Raw genomic sequence first — 25,957 nt, forward strand, 5'->3', positions numbered from 1 at the left:
TTGGCAAGACAAGCCATGGTTGAAAGATACAGAAAACAGTTATTCACTTTTTCTGAGTTTTCACTGTGTGCCAGGCAGTGTTCTAAGTGCTTTATGTACATCATCCCATTTCATGCCCACCACAGCCCTATGGCATAGGTACTCTTACTATCCCCATTTTACAGATAAGGAAACTGAGGTTTAGTAACTTACTGTCATCACCCAGCTGACTATAACCAGCAGGCTCTGCTGCCTGCCCTACTTTGGCCTGCATGACCGTACACTTGGATCATCCGTCACACTCGGCGCAATACCTATTCCACAGGTAGACGGCAGCATCAGAGCTCCATCTCCAGCAACCGCCACATTCTTAGAGGGATGCTTCCTACCGCTGCTTTCTTCCCAGCCATATCCAGGCCAAGCAGCTGCATTCTGCTCTTGCCACTTACATAACAAGTTCATATTTAAGATTGAAGTTTTGAGGTAGCTGTTAAAAGTAAAATATGTAATTGGAATCTTGAGGGGATCCGCCTGATTCCTGCAGCCTTTAAATGGGAGAACTGTGCACCTGGAGGCTGGCTGAACCGCTCCCTGTTGTAACTGTGGTTTCTGATTCCCCATCAGGTGTGTCAGGTCAGTGCGCAGCAGCCGGTCCAGGCAGAGCTTATGCTCAGGTACCAGCAGCTGCAGTCCCGACTGGCCACGCTCAAGATTGAGAACGAGGAGGTGAGCACGCTTTCTGCCCTCACAAGCAAAATGAATTCTAATGTAAACTGGAAGACAGTTTCACACGACCTAAGGGAATTTAACATTGTAACTGCAATCTCTTCATCCTGCATTTTCAGCTAAATCAGAGTTCCTAAAGTACTCCTTATAGAAGATAAATGCAAAGGTTCTATATTCTACCATAAATGAATACTTTACCAGGGATTCACTGCATACACATGTAAACACACCTTTTATTCTTAAATTCTTAAATACTGAAAGTAGTTCCCAATAAATTATCAAATTCAACATATGTGTTCAAGAATCTACATGAATGTGTGGAAAGAAATGTCTGACATGTTAATTTAATCCTAACTTTTGAAATTAGTCCTTTTTTATGCTTTTTTGTAGTTTCTAGATTTTTGGTACTGAATATGGCATTACTGATATAATTATGAGTACAAAAATCATAGTACTTGAATGGGAATATAAAACTGTTTATTTGCTGACATTACTGGATTTAAATGGATAGAACATAAAATGTGAATTATAAATATATTTTGAGCCAGAAAGCAGTCATACAATTCAGCTGCCTGTTTCTGAAATTGATTTATTGGGTCCATGTTCTACTTAAATAAAAATAGGAACCACAAATGTTTCTTGTGTTAGTCAAGGCACTCAAATGTAATTTACAGGAACCCAAATCACACTTAGTCAAGTCACAAAGTTTAGGTATTGGTCAGTGTTTGCAGTAGCCTCAGTGGTGATTGGATCTGTGTCCAGATGATAGTTATCAGGAATCTCTTTTCATCACTTTGAAGTGGTATCTTCATGTGTGTTGGTAGGAAGTCTCTCCCCATGTTCTGTATTGGGAGATCCAGGACTACATGGTCCCTACAGTTTACCGTCTCACCTCTTCCCAACATCCTTATCTCTGAAATAAGATCTTTCATTGGCCTGACTTAAGTCATGCATACTTTTGGACCAACTATTACAGCCAGGAAATAGGATTTTTTTCATTGGCCAGATTAGATTCTGTGCCCATTCATAGAACCGTTTGATTGACAGCCTCAGCAGAAATAACGTATTTCTAGAGACAAACAATTTCCAAAAGAAGAAGTGTGGGACAGAAGGGAAAAAAACAATTAGCCCTTGATAAAATAAATAGTCAAAATTCCCTTAAGTACCTTCTTTTATTCTGATTCCACTGAGATGTTTTGAATTATGTGAATGTGTGTTTGTTTCTGTTAAGAAAGAGTGTCATGTTTCTAGACCAGTATAGTTTGGTGAAAACCCATTGCAGCCTTTCTGGTTTCTGGTCTTTCTGGAAGAACCAAACCACCCCAAACATGTGTATATAAGATGCAACCAATGTGATTAAGATTTCAGTCTCTGTGTAAAGTCCCACTAATGAAACTTTCCAAAGGAAAGCTGTTGCTCTCTTTGAGATGTTTTTAGAGCTTAGGGTTTTAGCAAGGCATCACAAAATACTCACTTAATGCAGTTTACTGGATCCTATTAGACCTAGGGTTTGTATGCCTAGTGACTTCCAATTTTTTTTTCATGCATATGCTCTGCGGTTTTATTTGGAAACAGTCTCTATACTCTAGGAAAATAGTGTATTATACACAAGGTCAAGACTGGCAGCCCACAGACCTGTTTGGTTTGGCTCACACAATTTGGGCCTGTTAAAAACAGGAAAGTGTGGGAACTCTGGCCCCTGTGTTGCCTCGTGAAGGGAAAGGCTGGGGTACTCGAATTCCACTTTGCCATAGTCATTCAGCTCCTGATTTTCTTACATTGGACTAGTCCATTTATGTAACCTGTCTGGCCTCTGCAGCCAGTTTGTAGAGTTTGTAACCCTAGTTTTCCTCTTTGGGCATAACGTGGAGAAGCACACTATCTTTATAAACTGGTAGGGGCAGACACTGCTTTCTGAGGGCTAATTTTTCAAAATTTACTGTAGAAACAAATGAATTGGATTGTCCTGATGTTTCTTCTGAGCATGACAAGTGGTTTATGATTCTTGGTTATGGAACAGATTCACTGTAGTAGAATGGGATTCGCAAGGAAAGTAAGATTTAAATTGGATTTGTGGCAACCAGTAGACTTCATAGGTATAGAAAGAGGGAAAGAGGTTTTAATATATTTCAAGGTTGGAGAATAGAGCAGTTTGGTTATCACCCAGGTTCTCCTTGGGGATGAGCTGAAGGTGAAGCTGAAATCGTGTGACGAGAGGCATTGAGAACAAACTTAAGGAGTTTTGATGCTGTGGGTTAGTTCATTTCAGTAAAATAAATATTTATCGAGTGACTTCTACATTCCATATATTTTTCTAGGTGTGGAAAGTACAGAGATGAATAAGTTACAGTTAGCATGTGTCTAGTGGAGAAGCAGTCTATAACAAGTCGTTTATACAATGTGAAAAATAAGAGACCTAACTTGGGAACAACATAGCAATCACTGCTGATTTGGAGCCCCTGTGTAGCACTTTTCTCCACCATGAATAAGGAATTTGCCTCTGATCTTCCACTGATAAGAGGACAGAAAATTGACACCTTGGTGTCAAAGCAAAATATACAAGTAAAGAAAAACATGCATAATTCTATGTAATTCTCTGCCTCTGCACAAACTTATGTGTATATGTGTGTGTGTGTGTGTGTGTATACACACACATACTCATAAAGTCCAAAATTTATTGGAAAGAGTTTATTTAATTAACTAAAAATAATTATGACTGCCCAGTGAAAAGATCAAAGTTGAGGGAGAATTTCATCCAAGTTTACAAAAGCATAGATAGGGCAGCTAAATAGAACATGAACTTTCACTAAATCTTACACAACTATAAATAATGGACACCCCTTGAAACTGTAGGAGGCCTTCTAAGAAGGGAGTTTCCATGCTAAGAGCCCACAGACCGTGTCTGGCCATGGACAAATTTTGTTTGCTCTACAGTGCTTGATTTTTTTAAATTGTTATTGTCATTTAAAAATTGGAAGTTTTGCATTAAAATGTGGATTTTCAGCTTCAAAATAATTAGATCTTCTCATACTAGACCTGCATTTCTATAGGACGATAACTGGCTTGAGCTGAGGAGTACATACTACCCTTAGACGCAGAGCACATGCTTCTTATTTGCCATACGCCCCACTCAGCCCACTTGCCTATTTTCATTACTTACTTGGCCCTGGAAGATAGTTGATTTTGCAGCACTTGCCTTAAAACAAAGAGAAGAGAGCAGTATGCTTTTGTAAAATGGCCTGAGTATACTCGTAAGTAGTAAAAGTTGGAAGTAAAGGCTTGAGAAGGGTTTGATAAAATTTCTGGTTGATGCAGATTCATAATGGATTGTAACATTTACTGTCACTTCACAGTAAATGAACTGTGAAGTTCAAATGTAAAAAACTTTACATTTGCCTGTTAAACCTTTTCAAATGAGCTTTCAGTTTCATTATGCTGTGAACTTGCATTGGTGATACCTTAGCCTTATGATTCCAACTTCCAGTCAGCCAGTCCACAAATATATATTATTAGTTTCGCTGTGTATTATGCCCATAGAATTAGAGCAGGGACTGCTGCCCGCACAACTCTATTCCCTAATTGTTTTTTTTTTTTTACTTAAAAGTATAACTTTTTATTAAAACTTTGAAGTGAAACATTAATAAACATTATTTTTAAAGGCAACACTTTGAAAGCAACCTAAATCTAAATGATCATGTATACCTTTCTCACTATACACAGTTTCCAAAGTCTTTCCAACCTAATGTTACACAGCCATGTCCACTTTCTGAAAGTTTACTGTTCAAGTGAAATAGGGAGATTAAGAGGTACAGACTTCCAGTTACAAAATAAATGAGTCAAAGGTTAATGTACAGAATGAGGAATATAGTCAATAACCATGTGATATCTTTGTGATATGTGACAGATGGTAACTAGACTTAAGATGGTGATCATTTTCTAATGTATAGAAATTTCAAATTACTATGCTGTACGCCAGGAACTAACATGGTGCTGTAGGTCAATTATACTTAAAAAACAGACCAAATTTATAGAAAAAGCGGGGGGGAGAGGGGGAGTTGGATGAAGGTCATCAAAAGATACAAACTTCCAGTTATAAGATAAATTATTACTAGGGATGTAATGTGCAACATGGTTAATATAATTAACATTGCTGTGTGTTATGTGTAAAATTTGTTGAGAGTAAATCCTTTTTACATTTTTTATTTTGTATCGGTGAGATGATGGATGTTCACTAAACTTATTGTGGTCATCATTTCGTGATGTATGTTAAGTCAAATCAGTATGCTGTAGACTTTATTATTGCCCTGTCAATTATATCTTAATAAAACTGCAAGGGAAAAGAAAGAAAGAAGGAAGGAAAGGAAAGGGAATGGAAGGAAAAAATTTACTTTTAACCTTTGTCATAGGGATTTCAGCTTAGGGGGTCATTGCTTTGTCTCCTTTCTTTCAAAGCTAGCCTCTAGAGTAATTCCCCATAGATCACATTTCCCTTTCCTTAGAGTTCCTCATTCCTCCCTTTGTTGCAGGAGAATGGGGTGCAAGAGGATGGTCATGTCCCAGGTTTCAGGTGAGTTCCTGGGACGGGCTGCCAAGTGAGGGTCCTTGGCTTCACACAGGAAAGAATTCAAAAGTGAGCCAAGGTAAAGTGAAAGAGAGTTTATTTAGAGAGATACACATTCCATAGGCAGAATGCTGTTGTCTCAGAAGCAGCCCAGGGTGATTAGTTTTGGGGGGCTGGGTAATTTCATAGGCTAACAAATGGGAGGGATATTCTATTTGGGGGAAGGGGCAGGGATTCCCAGGAATTGGGCCACCACGCACTTCCACTTTTTGGCCTTTTATGGTGGCCCTCAAGAGTGTCATGGCGCCTGTGGGTGTGTTGTTTGGCATATGCTAGTGTATTACAGTGAGCGTCTAATGAGGCTCAAGGTCTACTGGGAGTTGTGTCTTCTGCCATCTTGGGCCTAGTTGGTTCTAACCAGTTTTTGTCGTATCCTCAATGGCTGTGTCATTCTTTTAACGGTTGTGCCCTGCCCCCTACCCTCCTGTCTCACCTTTATCAAAGCCAAAGAAAAGGAAAATGAATTGCATAAGTAAAGCAATTAGGCCTTTCTTTTCTTTAGGACAGCCTTATTTTTAAGTAGTTTGCCCCATTTTCAAACCATTTGTCCCAATATTTGCTCCAGAAAATAGAGCTTTCGTAAGCATGTCACTTCTGTGGTATGAGTAAAACCTTCTCACACATAAAGCAACTAATTTCTCTTAAGCTATAGTAGATTTATCCCCCTGAAGGGAATAGAAAAGAGAGTAGTCTCTAATTAATTCCTCAATTAATTTGCAACAATGTTTAATGAACATATAAATTTTCCTAGCACCACTTAAATTCTTTCACCAACAGTTTACTAGAGAGTATTTCACAGACTATTCCCAAATATAATCCTTACACAGGATGTTTTCAACAATAATGAACAAGATTTTAGGCAAACATGTGAGATAATTTTCATGGCATGGGTAATTGAGGGAAGTAAGAGATATCTTGGTTATACTTTCTGTTACCCCAAAACTGGGTTCAACTCTTGGTGGGAGTGGAGCCAAAAGACACAACCAAGCCAAAGCGCAGGAGAAGGAAGGATTTGTTATTACTTGCAGCAAGTCAGGAGAATACCGGGCATCTTTCCCAAAGCAGAGACTCCCCAACAGCAAGAATTGGGGAAGTTTTAAGCTAAAGGTATATGCATATTCCTGAAGAGGTTTGAGCAGAGGAGAATTCAGCATAGAATTGGGGGCAAAAGTCAACAGAGTCCAAGTTTAGTTGATTGAGGTCAGGAGGGTCAACATCCTCTTTCCGTCCTCCACCTGGGTAGGGAGGGGCCTTAGTTCCTGCAGAACTCAAAGATATGTTATTTATATCCCTTGAGGAGGAACTAGGACTCTGCTTTATCACTGCCTATTGTTTGACTGCCTTTTCTCTGTTCCTGCATTCCTTTGTTCCCTTGAGATCCTTGGTTACTGAGACCTGTTCAAGGGCAAGCATTGTGGCCAGGCTTAGATCACAAAATGGCTTAGGCTAAAATGGCTTCTCTTATGTCAAGAAAGCCATCCATTCCTGGTTCTCTTTCTCCAGGGACCCCCTAGCCTATCTGCTTACATTTCTACTTAGGGTAGAAAAATCACATTTTCCCCCATCAAATTTCCCATAATACCAATCGATGACTACAGAAGAGTCTCAAGTCATATACATCATTGATCAAACCCTTAGGGGCAATTGGTTTAAGAAGTGAAGCTTGATAACCACTTAATCATTATTGCTATGTCTGATGATGACTTCTGTGGTTTTAACTTCATTTTAACTTAAGTGTTTCTTACTTGTCTGAAACCTTCTACTGATGAGGTTGATAGTAAAAGCCCAAACAAAAGAAAACTGCCATTTATCCCTTAAATGATAGCATCATCTTGGCCAAAATTGAAAACAGAATCAACTGTTTCTCACTGGAAACACCTGTTTTTAGAAGCTGTGTGTGTGTGTGTATTTTGTTTGTTTGTTTGTTTGTTTCAAATAAGGCTTAACTCATTGAAGGGAGGGCTTGATCCAGAAGAATACCAAGCAGAATGAGGAGAGTTTCTAGAAAGTGTCTAAAAGTGATTGATGGGATAGGGCATCTGGAAGAAAATGACAGAGCTCAGGATGAGTGTCAGCAAGGAAACCCCACGTTGTTGGTGTGTGCTGAGCATTTCTCTGGCATCTTATCAATTTGGAAGGAGGATGACTCCAACTTCCACCATTCATTCAGTTCATTTTCACTGCTATCTTAAGAATCTGCTGTATTCCATGCACTGTGCTAGTTAATAAGTTGTCCCTGACCTCAAGTTGCTCCCGCTGGAGATGGAAAACAGAGGCCCTCTAAAGAGTGTGGTGTAGGTGCTGGTGAGAAATGGATTTGGGATCATGCTCCTCAGACCACTCTTAGCAGAGGGTCCACCCAGAAGGGTCATTAAGTCAGAGTCCAGGTGGGCTGCAGGAAAACAGGCTTTCTGAGACATGACTGAAGCAGAAATGTTGTTCAGAGAGCTCTAAGCAATGATGATGTTCTCTTCTTTGGATTAAGTTGTATCATTGCTGAGAATGAATTTTGTTCAGAGTCAGGAGAGCCTGGTATTTGTAAACATCACCTTAAATGCAAGTGTGTAGGTTACTAGTGTGAATTCCTTTGGAATGGTGACATGACCCTTCCCCCAAAGCAGGGGGAAGAGCAGCAAAAATTGGACTGTTTTTCTAAATCTGGCAACATTTTACCCAGCAGTGACAGGGTCACTGGCACCTGTACCCCTCTGTTAAGGTACCAGGAGCAAGGGAAGTGCTCTGCTGCTGCTACTGCCTTTTATGGCCTATGCTGGCAATAAGTTTCTGTACCCCTGCTTAATTAACTATGGTATTAATCCAGTTTATATGTGTGTGGTCTCTTTCTGCTAATTTTTAATACATCTGAAAGGATACAGTGCTCTAATTGAAATACATACAAGGTCAGTGGTGGCAAGGAGGGAGTAGTTAAGTGGGGAGGGGAGGACAGGGCTAGGGTTCACCTTCACAGATGGAATGATAAGTCTTAAAGGATGAATAGACCTGCACCAGGTACAAGGCACAGTGCCATGAAATAACGTGGTGTGTGTTAGGGGTTGAATTTTGTTCCCCCAAAATTCATATGTTGAAGTCCTAACCATCAGTACCTCAGAATGTGACCTTATTTGAAGATAGGGTCTTTACAGAGGTAATCAAGTTAAAGTGAGGTCATTAGGGTGGGCCCTAACCAGTGTGACTGATGTCCTTATGTTAAGGGGAAATTTGAACACAGAAACACAGAAGACAATATGAAGAGACAGAGAGAGAAGATGCCGGCTGTCTATAAGCCGAGGAGGCAGGGCTAGAACAGCTCCTTCCATCACGGCCTCAGAAGGCACCAACCCTGGCCACACCTTGATCTCAGACTTCTAGCCTCCAAAACTATGAGGCAATAAATTTCTGTTGTTTAAGCCACACAGTATGTGGCACTTTGTTATGGCAGCCCTAGAAAACTAAATCAGTGTGTTTGGAGAAGGAAACTTCTTGTTTTCTCTAATAATTGTAATGTCCTGGGAGAAGAAAGGCAAAAGAGGCAGTCTACAGAGGGCCGCAGAAATCTCCTCTCAGAGTCCAGGCCACCTGGACACTCCTCCAGTACAGCATGGTCTTTGGGTTTTTCATAATTCCTTATCATGTTTTTGGACTCTCCTTCTACCAAACCCAACTGTGTTTCCTTGCTACTAATGGGGAGTCATTACAAGCCTCAAATTAGCTGTTTCATATTTGCTTCATTATGTTCCCCCTTGTGACTTATTAACATGGCTTGTGTGTGTGTCAGAAGCTGGTGTTATTCTTCATTGGGAGTGTCCCATGGGATAATACATAGTCCCAGCCATTGTATCTGGTGGCTTCTGTCACATCCTTTATTCTTCCAGATAACTCCAAATTTAACCATGAGACTCTTATTTCTGAGAAGGAAGTTGAAAAAAAAGAAAAGCGATTGACAAGAAAACACATTCACTGTTGCTGGGTCCACAGTATGGGCCATAGTCTGTGAACCTGTTACGAAGGACTTGGGTGGGTGTGGCACCTGCCAAGTCACTGGACAGGTCCCTCGTGGGCAGGACTGTCCCTGGACTGCAGCTGAGCATACCTAGATCTAAGTCACAGGTCTGCAGTAGGGTCCGTAGCCGGGACCAAGTTATGCAGGCCTGCCTCTGGGGGCACAGATGGGCATGTCTCCTTCCTGGTCCCTGGGTGGTCAGGACTGCTTTTGGACTACTACCGAGAGGGACTGGATCCAACTTATAGGGCTGCTTCAAAAACCAAAGCTGGACAGAGTTTGGCAGGCCTGACTCTGGGAATACAAATGGGCTTGTCTCTTGTTGGGTCCCTCCGATGGGTACGACTGCTCATAGGCCATTGCTAAGAGGTATTAGAACCAAGTTACAGGGCCACTTCATTATCCACAGTTGGACCGAGGTTGGTGGGCCTGCCCCCAGGGCACAGATAGACGTGTCTTCAGCCTGGTTTCTGGTCAAGCAGAACTGCCCCCTGGACTGCAGCAGGGCTCATCTGGAGCCAGGTTACAGGACCACTTCAAGATCTGCAGTTGGACCAAGGTCGGCAGGTCGGCCTCTGGGAGCAAGGACAGGTCCCTGAGCAATAGCACTGCTCCCAGACCAGGGCTGAGAGGGACTGGAACTGCATCATGGGCTACTACAGGGTCCAAATCTAGGACTAAGGTCAGTGGGCCTGTTACTTGGGACATTGGTAGGCGTGACTCCTCTTGGTTCCCTTGGCAAATAGTGCTGATGGCAGGCCCAAGGCCAAACAGGACTGTAGCTGAGTCTACAAGCAGACAGGCTATTTCTGGGTCTGTAGCCAGGACCAAAGTTGGCAAGCCTGCCACCTGGGCATGGGCCAGCTTTCTCAAATTGGTCCTTGGCAGTTGTGGGCTCCATCAAGGTTTTACAAGCTCCTATCTGGATCCCAAAGCCCCCACAAATGCACTTTTGTCCATGGATGGCTGCCAAATTGTTGTTGAGGGAGTGTATGAATAGGGGACCTCTAATTCTACCGTCTTACTAATGTCACCTACAGGATAGTGAGTCTTTTCATTCAGCCTATAGATATATAATCATGACTTTCTTAAAGTACTTATAATGTTATTTTTAAAATCATCTTTAATGTGCTTTTTTCCATTGTCTATCCTTTGCATTTTACATATCCTCAGGAATAATGACTAAATCTGTTTAATTTTTGCCTCCTTTTAAAATTTACTCCATCACATGACCTCTTTAAGCCTCTAAACTAGCACTGATTGCTATTGTTTCTTCCCTAAACAGTATTTTGTTGTTTTTTTAAAAAAAAACAATCGAACATATTTCTACTTCCTGTAATGGTGGACTGAGTCACTCAGCTGATTCTCACACATTTCATTATCCAGGACAAGGTACATGGCCAAGCCTGAAACCCATGACATAGGGAACCATATGTTCCCAAAAAGAAGAGCATCAAATATGTTGAACAGAAATAAAATCCAGTGATTCTGAACTATTAGTGCCCCTAATGGCTTGGAAAAATAAGCAAACATTCTCTCAGGATGAAAACCTCACCCTAGATGTCAAATAACTCTATAAAAACTGTCCAGCAAAGATAACTAGGTACATAAGGAGAAAAGACAACATGAGTGATAGCCAGAATACATAACAGACAATAGAAATATACCCACAGGAACTAAATATTGGGATTACCAGAAAAAAACTGTAAAAGAGCTATTTACTATGTTCAAGAAGATAAAAGCCAAGTGTAGATTTCAGCAGGGCACTGTTATAACCTATAAACAGTGAAATAACAGATTTGAAAATGAACCACACAGAAATTCTAGAGCTGAGAAATACAGTAACCCAAATTAATAAATCAGGCATGGTTTTAACATCAGATTAGACACAGCTGAAGAGTGAATTATAATAACGGAAGACAAATCTGAAGGAAGTAATCAAAATGCAGCATGGAAAAACAAAAGGATAGAAAATATGAAGAGAAAGGTAAGATACAGAGAACACAGTGATTTTTAGCATACTAACTAAACTCCCAGAAAAAAATGATAGACAAGAAAGTAGAGACAATATTTGTAAAGATAATGGCTGAAATTTTATCAGAGCTTAAGAAAAGTATCACATAATTCAAGAAGTCCAAAAATATTTGAGGCAGAATAAAATCCTTACCTAGATATATTACAGTGAAACTGTAGAAAACTTTAAAACCAGCTGGAGAAAGAAAGCAGGGTTCATTCAAAGTGTGATAGACTGATAGTAAACTTCTCATTCAACAAGAACATGGAAGCCACAAGAAAGTACAGTGATGTTTTAAATGTACTGAAGGAAAATAACTGCCAACCGAAAAAATATCTTTCATAAACGAAGGTGAAATAGAAGACATTTTTAAATCAACAAAAGCAAAATTCACCACTAGAGGATTCATGCTAAAAAGAATTTCAATGTAGAAAATAAATATAGTTACCAAAGGGGAAGGGGAGGAATAAATTAGGAGTATGGGATTAACAGATACACACTACTGTATATAAAATAAACAACAAGGATTTACTGTATAGCACAGGAAACTATTCAATATCTTGAAATAACCTATAATGGAAAAGAATCTGAAAAAGTATACATATGTGTGTATATATATATAAAACTGAATCACTTTATTGTACACCTGAAACTAACATATTATAAATCAACTATATTTTTAAAAGAAAGAATTTCTAAAGGGTGTTCTTAAAAATATAAGGTATAGAGATCAAAGAATTTAATAAATATATGGATAAAGCTAAATGAATACTGACTATCATAATAATGTCTTATATTTAAATGTATACAAATATTTACATATATAATACATCCTATTATAAAACATTATAAAAATGGCATGTAAGTCAGGGAAAGTAAATGGTTTTAAGGTGTTCTAAACTCTGTACATTGTCTGAGAAAAGGATAAAGCTATTGATTTACATAGACTTTGATAAGCAAAGGTGGAACACAACCTAATTGTGGAAGATAAATGTGGAAGATAAATTTAAAAGCTCCTAGAAGATAACATAGAACAGTATCTTTATGACCATGAGATAGGAAAATATTCCTTAAATAGGACCCAAAAGGCACTGATTATAAAGGCAAGGATTAGTAAATTGATACATTAAAATTAGAGACTGTTCATCTAGACACTATAGAAAGAGTAAAAAAACAGAGCTCAGAGTGGGGAAATATATTTGCAACCCATATAACTAACAAAAGACTCTTATACATATTACAAATCTGTAAAGAGAAAGGCTCATCACCCAATAGAAGACTGAGCAAGAGTTTTAACAGACTGTTTCAAAGAGAGAAAATCTAGATTGCCTTCAACATATGATAATGTGCTCAATCTCAACCATCAGAGAAATACATATTAAAACCACAATGAGATACCACTACACACCCAACACAGTGGTTTAAATTTTTAGGTGATTTTTTTTTTTTTCTTTTTTGGCCGTGCCACACGGCTTGCAAGATCTCAGTTCCCCGACCAGGAATCAAACCCGGGCCCTCGGCAATGAGAGCACATAGTCCTAACCACTGGACTGCCAGGAAATTCCCAATGGTTTAAAATTTTAAAACTGACAATACCAATTGTTGTGGATGTGGAGTAATAGGAATTCTCCTGTGTTGGTAGGAATACAAATTAGAACAATAATTTTAGAAAACAGTCTGGAATACTCAATAAGCAGCAATTCTACTCAAGTGTGTGTGGCCCAACAAAGATGTGTTCATAGCAGTATTATTCATAGCGGCCTAAAACCAGAAATAAGTCATCTATCAACAGTAAAAGGGATGAATTATGATGTATTCTTACAATGAATATTCAGTAGTGAAATACTGTACTCACAAGAAGTGAATAAATCTTACTACATAAAGTTGAGCAAAAGAAACAAAACAAAAATAATATATGCTCTAAGAATCCACTTATTTATATAAGTACTTTAAAAGGGCAAAACTAATATATGAGGTTAGAAATCAGGATAGTAGCTACCGCTGGGGAGCAGAAAAGTGTGTGTGTGATGACTGGGGGAAGCACAGGGTACTCATAATGTGCTGTATTTCTTGATCTGAGTGGTAGTCACATGAGTGTGTGCAGTTGGTGATAATTCATAAAGCTGTACACATGGTTTGCGCATTTTTCTGTATGTAATTTCACTTCAGTTTATAAGGTCCTTTAAAACAGAAAATGTAATTGAGAGAGTACTCAGTGATACATGAGATTTACAGGAACTCAAATATAAAGTGATATCCTCCTCAGGATAATTTTGAAGAAAGCCCTTCCTTATATTGGTGACATGGGGTATTGTTTACCTGTTTCTCTCCCCTAATAGACTCTGAACTTTGGTGGGGGCAGGGCCTGTGCCTCCATCTCTACCTGACAGAGCAGTTTCTCACTGTTTGTGGGATTCACAAAATAAGGTACTAACTTGAGAAATGTGCTCCTATTCCCAGGTTAAGAAAACGACTGAGGCCACCTTGCAGACGATACAAGATATGGTCACCATCGAGGACTACGATGTTTCTGAATGCTTCCAGCACAGTCGTTCCACAGAGTCCGTGAAGTCTACTGTCTCTGAAACCTACCTGAGTAAGCCCAGTATCGCCAAGAGAAGAGCCAACCAGCAGGAGACCGAGCAGTTCTACTTCATGGTATGCCTGCTGCTTCCCCAGCCACTCTTGGGGCTCAGATCTTGGGGCCCCAAGCACTGTTTCTGGAGTTGCATCAGAATCACCTGGGGTTCTTTACTAAGATCAGAGTTTCCAATTCAGTAGGTCCGGGATAGGGTTTAGGAGATGGTATTGATATGCGGACAAATTTAAAAAGGACTGCTCTGAAACAGAACTTTTAGATTATTTAGTGAACATACATGTCAACAGGAGAGCTTGTTAAAATGCAGGTTCTAATTCCAGTAGGTCTGGGGAGGGAGGCACCTGAGAGTACACATCTCTAATAGGCTGATGCCACAACACTTTGCTTAGCAAGGTTCTATGATCTAAAGGACAAAAGTGGCTGGATTTTAGATATCCTATGGGAAGTTCCTAGACACGAATAATTTTTTTAAAAGTTAAAAACATATCTTTGCTTTTGCAGAAACTCAGAGAATATTTGGAGGGTAGTAATCTCATCACAAAACTTCAAGCCAAGCATGACTTGTTGCAGAGGACCCTTGGAGAAGGTCAGTTATCTGACATAGTTGGGGAGATGACCTGGATTACATGTTGTGTCATGTATGTATTCCATTAAGAGTGTGAACTGTGAATTTGTGCTGGAAGAAGCAGAGAACACTGTATGTTTAGATTTGGCTTTATCTGTGTAAGAATCAAGTTCTCCCTGGAACTGTTTTCTTTATGAGCTTGATGCTAACCAGAACAGGGAAATCTAGCCAACACAGAGCTCCAGAGGAAGGGTCTTCAGAGCGCAGTGCTCCTAGGAAGAGAGAAGTCAGAAGGAGCCGCACCTGTTACCACCTGCTGACCCCACCCCACACCCCAAACCCCCACACCCCAAACCCCCACACCCACACACCCCACACACCCCCGCCCCCACCCCCGTCACTTCTTTCTTTCCTTCTTGGACTTCCCCACCCTTCCAGCCCCACCCCTTTTGTTTAAATGGAATAGTATTTGTTGTCCCATCTAATGCCTGTTTGGACTCTAGAAACCAGTTAAACCAGTTTGGGTGATTTTTTTTTTTTCTTTCAGTAGGCCTTGGTTTTAGTTGAGAAGCAAACGAATTCTACGAAGCATATTGCTGTATCTAATGGTACCCAAAACAGCAGTAGCTACCACTAAACACAAGGCTCTCTGTGCCAGGCATTGTTCTGAGCTGTATATATAACTGGGCACTATTAATTTCCCCATTTTTACAGATGGGAAAACTGAGGAGAAAAAAAGGGATAAAGTAAATGTACAGTGTAGATGTAACAGCTTCCCTTTGCATCTTCATGAAATTTAAAAGGGAAAAAAAAAACCACAAATGAAGTTCCTGTCATATGTACCTCATAATCTGTAATACATTTAATTATCTTTTATTCACACTAGATCTTGCTGGAAGTTATAAAAAATGAAAGAGAATACAGATGGGAGAGGGAAATCAGGGGACTGAGTTGTGTAAATAACTCGGGCCAAAAAGAGTTTGCTCCCTTGACCTAAACTCTTGCCTCCTACCATTTTAGAACCTTACTTAGCCATAAAGCAGGGTTTCCATCACATTATCTCCTGGTTTCCTCCGAGGGACCATTATCCTCTGGGAATGTCCACATGGAGAAAGATCATCATAACCTGAAACTCCGTGTATTGCAGTTAGGATGCCAGACTCTAAGATAAAAGGCCAATTTCACTTAGAAAAAAAACAAATAACATTTGAAGTGCTAAGAACTGTCTTAAAAAATAAAATAACCAAATACAATATGTGAACCTTCATTAGACTGTGAATCAAAAAGCAAAAGTTATAAAAAGCATTTTAGGGACAACTGAGGAAATTTAAATATAGACTGTATATTATATGCTATTATTTAATGAATTTTTAATTTTCCCAGATATGATAATGGTATTATGGTTATGAAGTAGAACATTTTTATTCTTAAGGAATGCTTGCTGAGTGTCATAATGTCTGCAGCTTACCTTCAAATGGTTCAGGAGAAAAGATATATATAAGAGAGGGAGAGAGAAGGAAATAAAGCCATTATGGCAAAATGTTAACAGTTGGGAAATCTAAGTGAAGGGCGTAGGAATGTTCCCTGTACTAGTGTTTCAATTCTTCTGTAACAGAAGTTTGAACCTTAAAAAAAAAAAAAGCCGTAGGGGCTTCCCTGGTGGCGCAGTGGTTGAGAGTCCGCCTGCTGATGCAGGGGACACGGGTTCGTGCCCCAGTCCAGGAGGATCCCACATGCCGCGGAGCGGCTGGGCCCGTGAGCCATGGCCACTGAGCCTGCGCGTCCGGAGCCTGTGCTCCGCAACGGGAGAGGCCACAACATGTGAGAGGCCTGTGTACCACAAAAAAATTTTTTTAAAAAAGCCCTCTTTTTTTCTTTGAATAGTTGCCTTACCTCAGCAATTATGTCCTCTTTTTTCTTTGTTCTCCTCATAAGTCTTTTTTTCTTTTTTCCACTTTTCACAAATGCCTGATATTGCAGTGATGCCCCAAGGTCTGTTGCCAGTCCCAAAGCATAAATAATCTTCAGTGCAAATGAATACTTAATAGGCACAAAGTCCTTCCCTACAGGACTGGAGACACCATTTAAGAAACTGAGTTGGAGGGAATTAAGTAGTGGGTGAATTCACTCTTGGCACTGCATGTAGACATGTGTTAATACTCTTGGGATCACATTCTGAAGCTTTTATGGTACTCATTCTATGTAGATTCCCTTATGTCTCCTGGAGAGAAAGCCCCACCGGTTGATATTATTTTACATGCCATTTTGGCTAGGGCTCTATTTCAGCCAGTTCACCGAATCCGTACGCCAGATTCTGTCTTCAGCTGCTGAACTGTGTAAAGCTGTATCGTACCTTGTGAGCTCCATGCCACGATGTCTTTATCTTGTAATAACTTTCAATGGTTTCCGGTGTCCTAGCGACACAAGCTTGTTCACGTGTACCAGGCGTTTGCTGGACTGGATTTATTCTGCGCAAGAAACTGGATGGTTCTCACCCAGTGCCGGCAGACCCACTGGCTGCAGACCTCTCTGCTCCCCAGCCCTGCCCCCCGTGCAGGCTTGGCAGCACACAGTTGTGCTGCATGGGCTTGTTGCTGGTGGCTTTGCCCAGAGACAAGCGGAGCATGGGGGCCATGCCCCACCTTTTAGCTCGGCCATTGTGAGCCCTTTGGCTTTCCATGCAAGCCCTGTTCACATTAATAGGCTTACACCAAAGGAGACCAGGCAAGTTAATGGTGCCTGTCCCACAGTGAGATTATCCAATGGTGAGCCCTTAAGAAGGGATCCGACTCTGGGTTTGGCCAACTAAGGTTTGTAGCACAGGATTAAACAATGTGTTTGGGGACAGTCCTGACTTTTTATGTAGAAATCACATCTCTGAGTTATACTAGGCTCATTGCTACAAAAACTGCCTTCATAGTAAAAGAAATAGAGCCTAACTCAGGGATTTAGCAGTTGATCGTACACAGCTGAAACTGTAACTGTGGACATGTGTTTGGCCTGTCTTGCTGCTCACTTTTGGCAGGCTACCAGTGGCCCAGTAAGTCCTTTGATTTACAGCACTGCAAAGAAACTAGATTGGGCTCTTAAAGTGGCACTGTCAAAATTCAGAATTCCAAATCTTTGAAAACAACTGAAATAGAAACACATAATGAGTTGTTAAGACCAAAATCGTCATCATCATCTTCATCATCCTTCAGTGGCACCATTATATCATTTTGTGATGTCTTTGTTTTTAAATTGGAGATGTTCAGTCGAACATGGTAAATGAGCTATATGTCTATAAAACTGAGGCACTGAAATTTTTTTTCTTTTCTATTTTAGTACTGAGCCTTAGTATTCACATTGGCTTCTTTGAGTGCAGCATTTGGAGTTAAGGGGGTGTAAATATCAGTGTAATTTTTGCTGAACATAGAAAATCTAATACTGGAAGTTGAGTTCCATGTTATATTGTTTCTAGACCCAGGCATAAGGTTTCTGACAAAGGAATTGAATAGATGATCCTCACTTAATCCTTTGTCTGTCTTTTGAGTAAGAGTACAAATATACTTTCAAAAGAGAAGCTGAGGGGCTTCCCTGGTGGCGCAGTGGTTGAGAGTCCTCCTGCCGATGCAGGGGACACGGGTTCGTGCCCCGGTCTGGGAGGATCCCACATGCCGGTGAGCCGCTAGGCCCGTGAGCCATGGCCGCTGGGCCTGCGCGTCCGGAGCCTGTGCTCCGCAATGGGAGAGGCCACAACAGTGAGAGGCCCGCATACCACACACACACACAAAAAAAAAACACAAGAGAAGCTGATTGTGAATAATTATGTTTTTTAGAAAAGCACTGCAGGTAGTTGGTATTTTTAAGGAAGAAAAAGGCCTGGAAAGTAACACCAGGAGTCCGTATCAATCATTCGTTAGAGACAAAATCTAGGGTGCCTCCATTCAGTTTGAGCTGTGTACATTTTAAATATTTTAGCTAGTTTGGGGACTCAAATTGCAACCAAATTAATATTTTGGTTTTTCCTTTTACTCTGTAGACATAAAACACATTTGGGCATGAAAAATAATTCTCTTCCTAATTCTCAAGTAAAATTTTAAAAGGAGTCAAAGTAGGTGCTTGTACCAACAACAAGATAATTCTGGGTCATGGGTCATTCTTTTCCTCCAAGTGGCTTGCATTGGGGTGGGAGGAGGAGTTCTCTGTTGTTCTTAATAATTAAGTAGCCTTCCAAAGAAAGTGATTGAAATTTAATCTTCAGACCACTGGAAGCGTTCACATTTCTGTGGGAAACAGATTCTTCTAAGCTTGTGTGTTATTGATCTATTAATGATGATACTGATTGAAAAATAAAACCTCATTCATCAGTTAAGACACACTCAGTACTATTAGCAGAAAAAAACGATGGATGTGGTGGTGGCAGTTACAGCTATGAATGGTAGTTCTTGCAAAGCTTGCTCTTGACTCATTAATCAAAATGTATCTTTTATAGGTTTTTAATTTTTTATCAAATACTACTAACCATGGATGGATGGAGCAAAATGATTTTAAGCCATTTTATATATGATCTTTTTCTAACTCTAGTGAATATTCAGTTGGGATATTTTAACAAAATAGCAAAATTTAAACATTATAAAGCATTTCATTTCTAAGGAATTATCATTACCATCTTTATCACTGAATCACTTGAAAGTTATTAACCTCTGTGATTCTCTTTAATTTGATAGATATTAGATTTGTTTAATAATTTATTTAATTTATTAAATCTTCAGTATTTTGTATTTGGCTTTAGCCATATGAGGTGGACAGATATGTAAGCCATAGTCTCTACCTGTCTTCTAGGATCTTTCAGAGTATTTGCTGGGGAAAACAAAAGACTTACATTTTACAATATATTGGGTTGGCCAAAAAGTTCGTTCGGTTAGTGAATACATTGTGCAATAAAATTCTTGGCAAAAATGAAAAATGTCTTTTATTTTTACTTAAAACAGAACGAACTTTTTGGCCCACCCAATATTACTTGGGAGCTCAGATCTAGAATTAAACCTGGGCCTTAGTGCCAGACCCACCACATACTGACCATGTGACCTTGGGCAAGTCACTTGCCCTCTGTATGCTCAGTCTCTTCTGTAAAATAAAAATAGTAATAGTACCTACTTCATAAAGTTGTGAAAATTGTGAGTTACTATAGAGAAAGTGCTTGGAACAGTGTCTAATAAATGTTAGACACTGCTGTTTTTATTGTTGTTACTGATACATATATAGTTTATGTCATACTTTTATGTTGTAATAAAGTATGCAGCATGGCAGAATACAATACAGCACAAGCCAGCTATTTTCTCTGCCTTCCATCCCCAGCACAACCTAAAGGGTGGCAACTCTTTAAATCTTAATCTCCAGTCCTGTCTTCTCCTTGTGCTTTAACCCTGTGTAGCCAGCTTCCTGCTGAAGGCTATCCCGCAAGACATCACACTCAGCTCACTGTCTGCTCTCTCCGCTTTCTGATAGACCTCTCCCACTTAGAAATAGCTATAAATTCTTCTGGAGCTCTGTGTCCACCATCTCTTTTTTCTAGTTCCCCAAAATAGCAGAAGGCCAGCAGAAGGAAGGGACCTCCAGTTAAATGATAGGTAGAACTGGGTAGTGGAGGAAAAATCAGATTTTTCTCCTTTCCCCCCACCCCAACCCCAAGTCATGGCCAAGGACAGATTCAACCAAGACTTAACAGTAGCCTGGATCTGTTTGAGAAAAGTATTCTCTGATATGAACTGGTGCCCCTTGTTTAGTAAATAGGTATTAGCCAAATACTTTATGTCACTTGTTATTCAAAAGCAGATGATAGAGTAAAAGACTCGTTGCAGCCTGGCAGTGTTCATTCACCATTCCCAACTAGGCAGCTCTCTCTACGGATTGTTATATTGGCCTTGCCCTACAAGCCTGAATCACTGCATTGTGATACGATGGGCTGGTCTCACCTGTTTGTGCTGCAACATGACCCTTCTCTGCCAGCTGTATTTTCAGGCTGTTTCAGAACTGTATCATCATTTTGCAAATAAACCAGTTGAATGGTTTAACTCTCCCACACCCCTTCCCGCTGCTCCACCCTAAATATAAGAGAGAACAGACAGCAACCCATAGACGTATTCAAACTTGAAATTACCTCAGTTTGCAGGAGCACCACAAAAATACAGAGCTGTAATTTAAAACAAATCAAGAAGCCAGAATGTATAGGAACCTCATGTTTTAAGTGACAGAGAATTCTGTGAAAGGCTTTTAGCTTACAAGTTGGTGGAATGTAGCATAATTTAATGTCCTTGTACTTTAATATTTGCAAATGTCATTTCCAACTATAAAGTGCAACTTCTCTCCCTTATTTTATATTATAGAATAAACACCAATTTAATCTAAAGGAAATTGAGTTCTCCTAACCCTATGTGATCCCCTGCTTCTCTTTCACAAGTATCAATCAAGACAGGGAATAACTAACATTCAAATCTTGGATGTGTTTTATTTGTATTTCATCTTTTTTTTTTTTTTTTTGCGGTATGCGGGCCTCTCACTGTTGTGGCCTCTCCCGTTGCGGAGCACAGGCTCCGGACGCGCAGGCTCAGCGGCCATGGCTCACGGGCCCAGCCGCTCCGCGGCACGTGGGATCCTCCCGGACCGGGGCACGAACCCGTGCCCCCTGCATCGGCAGGCAGGCTCTCAACCACTGCACCACCAGGGAAGCCCTGTATTTCATCTTTGAACTTACAGTTAAGATCAAGCAGGAACTTCCCTGGTGGTCCAGTGGTTAAGACTCTGAGCTTCCACTGCAGGGGGCTCAGGTTCAATCCCTGGTCAGGGAACTAAGATCCCACATACCACATGGCATGGCCACAAAACTAAAAAAAAAAAAAAAAAAAAAAAGATCATACAGCTATTTCTTGATTTAAAAAATAATAATAAAAAATAAAACTCCCTGCCTTATATTGCCAAGTGAAATATGTTTCTCTAATATATAGAATTTATTAAATGTTATGTATAGATTTTTTGAAATATTTACTTTGAATTTTTTGTCTATCTTTATATACTGTCTTCATGCTCTCCATCATAAAATGTGTAAGTTATTGTAAACTCAGCATCATAAATCAAGGGACAGATTATACAAAGGATTGCCCAGTGCATTGCACGGATGCCATTCAGCTGACTTATTTTAATTTTTTTTTTTCTGCAGGTCATAGAGCTGAATATATGACTACAAGGTAGGAAAATATTTTATCATAACTCATTGAGTCTCACTCTCTTCTCTCTTTTAACAAGCAACCATTTAAATGCTACAAGAATGAAGATATTTTGTTAATGAACATGGAAGATAGTTTGGGCTTGACAAAACAGTAACTTGAAGTGTTTGGGGTTCTCACAAAACCAGATTTGCTCTGGAAGATCTGAGGGTTTCCCAGTGGAATTGTAAAGCTCTTTAAAGAGCAGCCTCAGTTAAAAAAAAAAGACATAAATTGAATGGGTTTGATTTATCTAATCCAAAACACTTTAAGTTTCTAGAAAGAGTCTGATAGGATTTTTGATTTGATCATTTAATTAACAAGCAATATTATGCACATATCTACTGTGTTAGTTACTGCTTGCTCCTGTATGGCGTATAAAAACTAGAGCTATGTTGAATACTGTTAGGATTTTAGCTCTGCCCCTGTTTGGTTTACTTTTAAATTTTAACTTTTAATGCCTAGTATCATATTGCACTTTCTTTCTTTTTTTCTCCTTTTTCTCCCCTCTTTTAAAATTCTTAGAAGGATTTTGATGCTACTGCTGAGAAGGAAAAGCCTTTTTGGAAGCAAATTCTGATTTGGGTTGGGGAAAGTTTGTGGCAACTTTTATTTTTCTCTGTCAACATTTGTACAAAAGCCAGACATTATTCTAATTGACGTAGCAAGACTTCACACTTTTAAAGTTGAGTTCTCTTTGAGGTAGGAGGCATTTAGAACACTGGTGTGTCTGTGGCAGTAATTGGCAAGTTGATTTTAAGGTTCTGCAATGTTCATGCTAGGCAGTTTATTCAAAAGGAAACCCCTCGTACTTCTCGGTGAACCAACTAGAAAGATACAGCTACTGACTTGTCTAAACTTTAAGAAAATACTGAGGTTTTTCTTCCCTATGTCAGTGACAAAGAGGCATATTACTCCTGCATAGTAATATGTGGCTTTTTTCACATACAGCGGTCCCTTTGCACTATCAACTATTTTCCCTGTTTCTAAATTATAATTAATGTAAGGCACTTTTTTAAAAGTTTTTTTTAAAGGAAGGAGTGCAAATATATATTTGCAATGAGAACTGTACTTGCCCAACAGACTTGATATTCACATCATCCTGACTGGTACTTCCTCTCATCCACATGGGCATTCTACCTAGAAAGCCAGATTATCTGGAAGTTGTGTGGCAGGCACACAACCAGGAGTCATACAATTCGAATGTTGAATGAATGTAGAATCTGTTCACCTGATGTGTACGTGGTAGAGCCAGATCCATCAGTGCACCAGTCTGCCTGCCGAGCCAACTCTGCCATGCAAAGTACCTTGATAAGCACTCAGGCAGTTTATTTTAACCTCAAATCCCTCTCACAGCTTTAGTATCTTCATATTTGTCTCATACTTTTGATGTGTCAAGAGAGGCAATTTTCAGGCTTTTGGGAGAAGACTCAAAAGATATCTCTCTGTTAGCCCCAGCCAGGAGTTTCTCTGCATCTCTCAGTGATGCAGGAATAATTAATTATCCAGTGCCACTGGGGGCTTTGGCTCTAGCTACAACATTTGCTTGTCCCCACTAATCAGTAACCAAACAAAATGAGCCTGTGTTCCTATTCCCTTAGCTTCATCAACTGCTCCAGATAGCGTTAAATGTGAAGTTCTTTGGACCTTGTTGTAATAACCACATTTTCTAGTTCCTATATTTGATGCTTTGATATCTTGGGGCCTTACTGACCCTGGAGGGACTCCCCCTCTGAGAGTCAGTCAATTCCTAGAGATAGTAAGGGGCTTGCTTACAAGTGTGCCTTTTGTGTACAAAGCAACCAGTCCAGAGCCCAGACTCTCAGCCACCTCCTTTATCAAGTCTTCACCTCAGGGACACTGTTCCTCTTCCCCAGTCACCCAAAGGCCAGGTACCAGACAAATAAGGACAGCTCCCGTGCCCGCAGGGCCCACCAAAATTATTCAAGGACTAGTCAATCCCAAACCTGCTTACCCTGCCTTGCCTGTTCCTTCCCACGGGAACCGCAACAGAGGCTCACATTTTCCCTCATTCTTCCTTCCTCCTGAGCTACCTTGGTGCTTCTGCGTGTGCCCCCCTCCCCCATGTAGTAGCATGTCCCCAACTCTTGGCAACTGTGAGTAACAAACAGTCTTCCCAATGACATTTGTCTTTTGATCTGTTGCCTCACCATACCTGAGTAAAAATAAAGTCTATATTTTAAAATACTTCTAAAATGATGAAGAGAGTGGATGAAATCAAGCACATATGGTTAAATTCCTTGGTGGGCAGTTGTTTTGTTTGTTTATACCTACCAGATCCTTTTCTCTGTGAATGGCACAGAATTCAGTGTATAAACAAGATTTCAGAAATTTCAGCAGTGGCAGATTATGACTTGGCTGCTTGGTGAAATTTTCCATGTTTGCTTCTAGACACTTGCAAGGGCTCCTTTTAACCTCTCAAGCACCATGGAGCTTCAGGTGTTGCTTGCTGTATACCCCATTAGTCATAGGAGCCCAGCTGTTGGGAGAGCCTTAGAATTTGGCTGTGGAAGGCGGTATCAGCAAGTTTGTTCCCCTGCCTCTCTTGATTGCTGTGATAATACCTTAGGAAGCTAGCCAGGCTTCTACATAAACTCTTGGGCTTTTGTTTCTAAACTGATCTTTCAGAACTTTAATGAACTGAAAAGGCAATTCTTCCTAGAGAGTTTGAAGCTTAATAAAGGGCTTTACCTGATTTCCAAGTGTGGTGTACATCCTTAAACCAGCCTTCCAATTAAGAAGTTTTGATTGGAATGTCCAGAGAGAAGTTTGGGGATTCTTCTTCCATGTATTCCTTGCAGCACAGTTGTTGATTGAGTCACGTAATCCTGGCCCTGTTTGCCGTCAAGGGAGAGGGCGGAAGAGGTTCCCTCTCTCCAGTTACAGAGCAAGATGATGCAGGGTTTCTAAATATGGTACGTGGTACCCTGGATGTGCATATGCCAGAGAGACTGACTTATCCATCCAAGCAAGCAGACTGGAGATGGAGAGAGTCCAGAAAAGAATAAACGGGTGCATCTTAATGCTCTACAAATAGGTGATGAGCTAGTTTGTTTTAAAGAAATAACAATTCATGTGAGCCCCCCAGAAATAGCACTGAAACAAAACTCTGTTTTTCACTTGTGACCCATTAATAGCTACTTCTGCATAAAATAAAATCCCATTAATTACCTGAGTGATATCAAACAGATGTCATGTTATTTGCATTGAAGAATTATATCGTAACTAAAAATATTATATTTAATTTCTCTCTTGGGATCTATCAGAGTCCTAATTTTTATGACCTGTTGTGTCTTCTGTGTGACTTGTAAGCCGAATAACACAAACCTCGGTTTGTAACTCTTGGCCAAATAGACTGCAGTTAATTCCATTTGTTGATGAAGACCACTTTAAAACAAACTAGCAAACAAATGTCAACTACAACATATAAGAAAAGAATAGTCTGATTGAATAGCTGGTATGGGTTTTGATATATAAGTAAAAGTAGATAAATGAGAAAGGGGAGGACTGTTTTCCTCTGTGGGTAGGGGTGGGGAAGGAACACAAGAATTCCTGTGATTTGTAACTTTGATGTGACCTATGGGTGTTTCATTTATTGTTTGATTTCTGCCATGCTCAGTAATTATATTCCCTCTCTTAGGCCTCCAAATGTTCCCCCTAAGCCCCAGAAACACAGGAAGTCCAGACCCCGCTCACAGTATAATGCTAAGTTGTTTAATGGGGATTTGGAAACATTCATCAAGGTACTGGCACCAGCCATCTGGGTGGCTGATCTCCACGCTTCTTACTATAATGGTCTCAGCCTCTCATAAAAGGAGGCAGGTCATTATGTCCAAGTCTGTCCTGGGGCTCTTTGCTTTCCCAGAAAATCAATATAATATTTCCTGAAGTCAGAGAGGAAAGAGTATTTGGTTTGAGTGCCTTCAGAAGAGGGAATAAATGTGGGTATTATTATACTGGCAAAAGAGAAAGCCCTCTTTCTTTAAAAAAAAAAAAAGCCATAATTTGTACAAAAAGGGAAAGAGCTACCTGATAAAATGTTTTGTTTCTACTCATACAAATGAGGTGGCACAAAATATACCTAAAGTCCATCGTTAAGCTAGCTCTGAAGCACAATGAGTTTCGATTTCCCATGACTTGAGGAATTCATTATATTGGATAAATTGTAGGACCCTGTGGTCTGTATCT

The 25,957-nt window shown here is 40.0% G+C and overlaps 1 protein-coding gene across 2 annotated transcripts in view; it reads left to right on the plus strand.

Moving 5' to 3' along the window:
- SRGAP1 (SLIT-ROBO Rho GTPase activating protein 1) overlaps window positions 1-25,957 on the plus strand; it is a 271,830-nt gene that overhangs the window by 197,028 nt on the left and 48,845 nt on the right. Inside the window, exons 8-12 of one of the 2 annotated variants that reach the window (XM_059080329.2) lie at window positions 604-705; window positions 13,801-13,998; window positions 14,441-14,525; window positions 21,703-21,730; window positions 25,410-25,512. In XM_059080329.2, the coding sequence (XP_058936312.1) occupies window positions 604-705; window positions 13,801-13,998; window positions 14,441-14,525; window positions 21,703-21,730; window positions 25,410-25,512 (516 nt within the window). The remainder of the gene's footprint in view (window positions 1-603; window positions 706-13,800; window positions 13,999-14,440; window positions 14,526-21,702; window positions 21,731-25,409; window positions 25,513-25,957) is intronic. The other variant, XM_059080331.2, reaches the window with a different exon arrangement.

Source organism: Kogia breviceps, chromosome 12 (genome assembly GCF_026419965.1).
Source record: "Kogia breviceps isolate mKogBre1 chromosome 12, mKogBre1 haplotype 1, whole genome shotgun sequence".
In the NCBI taxonomy this organism is placed as follows: Eukaryota; Metazoa; Chordata; class Mammalia; order Artiodactyla; family Physeteridae; genus Kogia; species Kogia breviceps.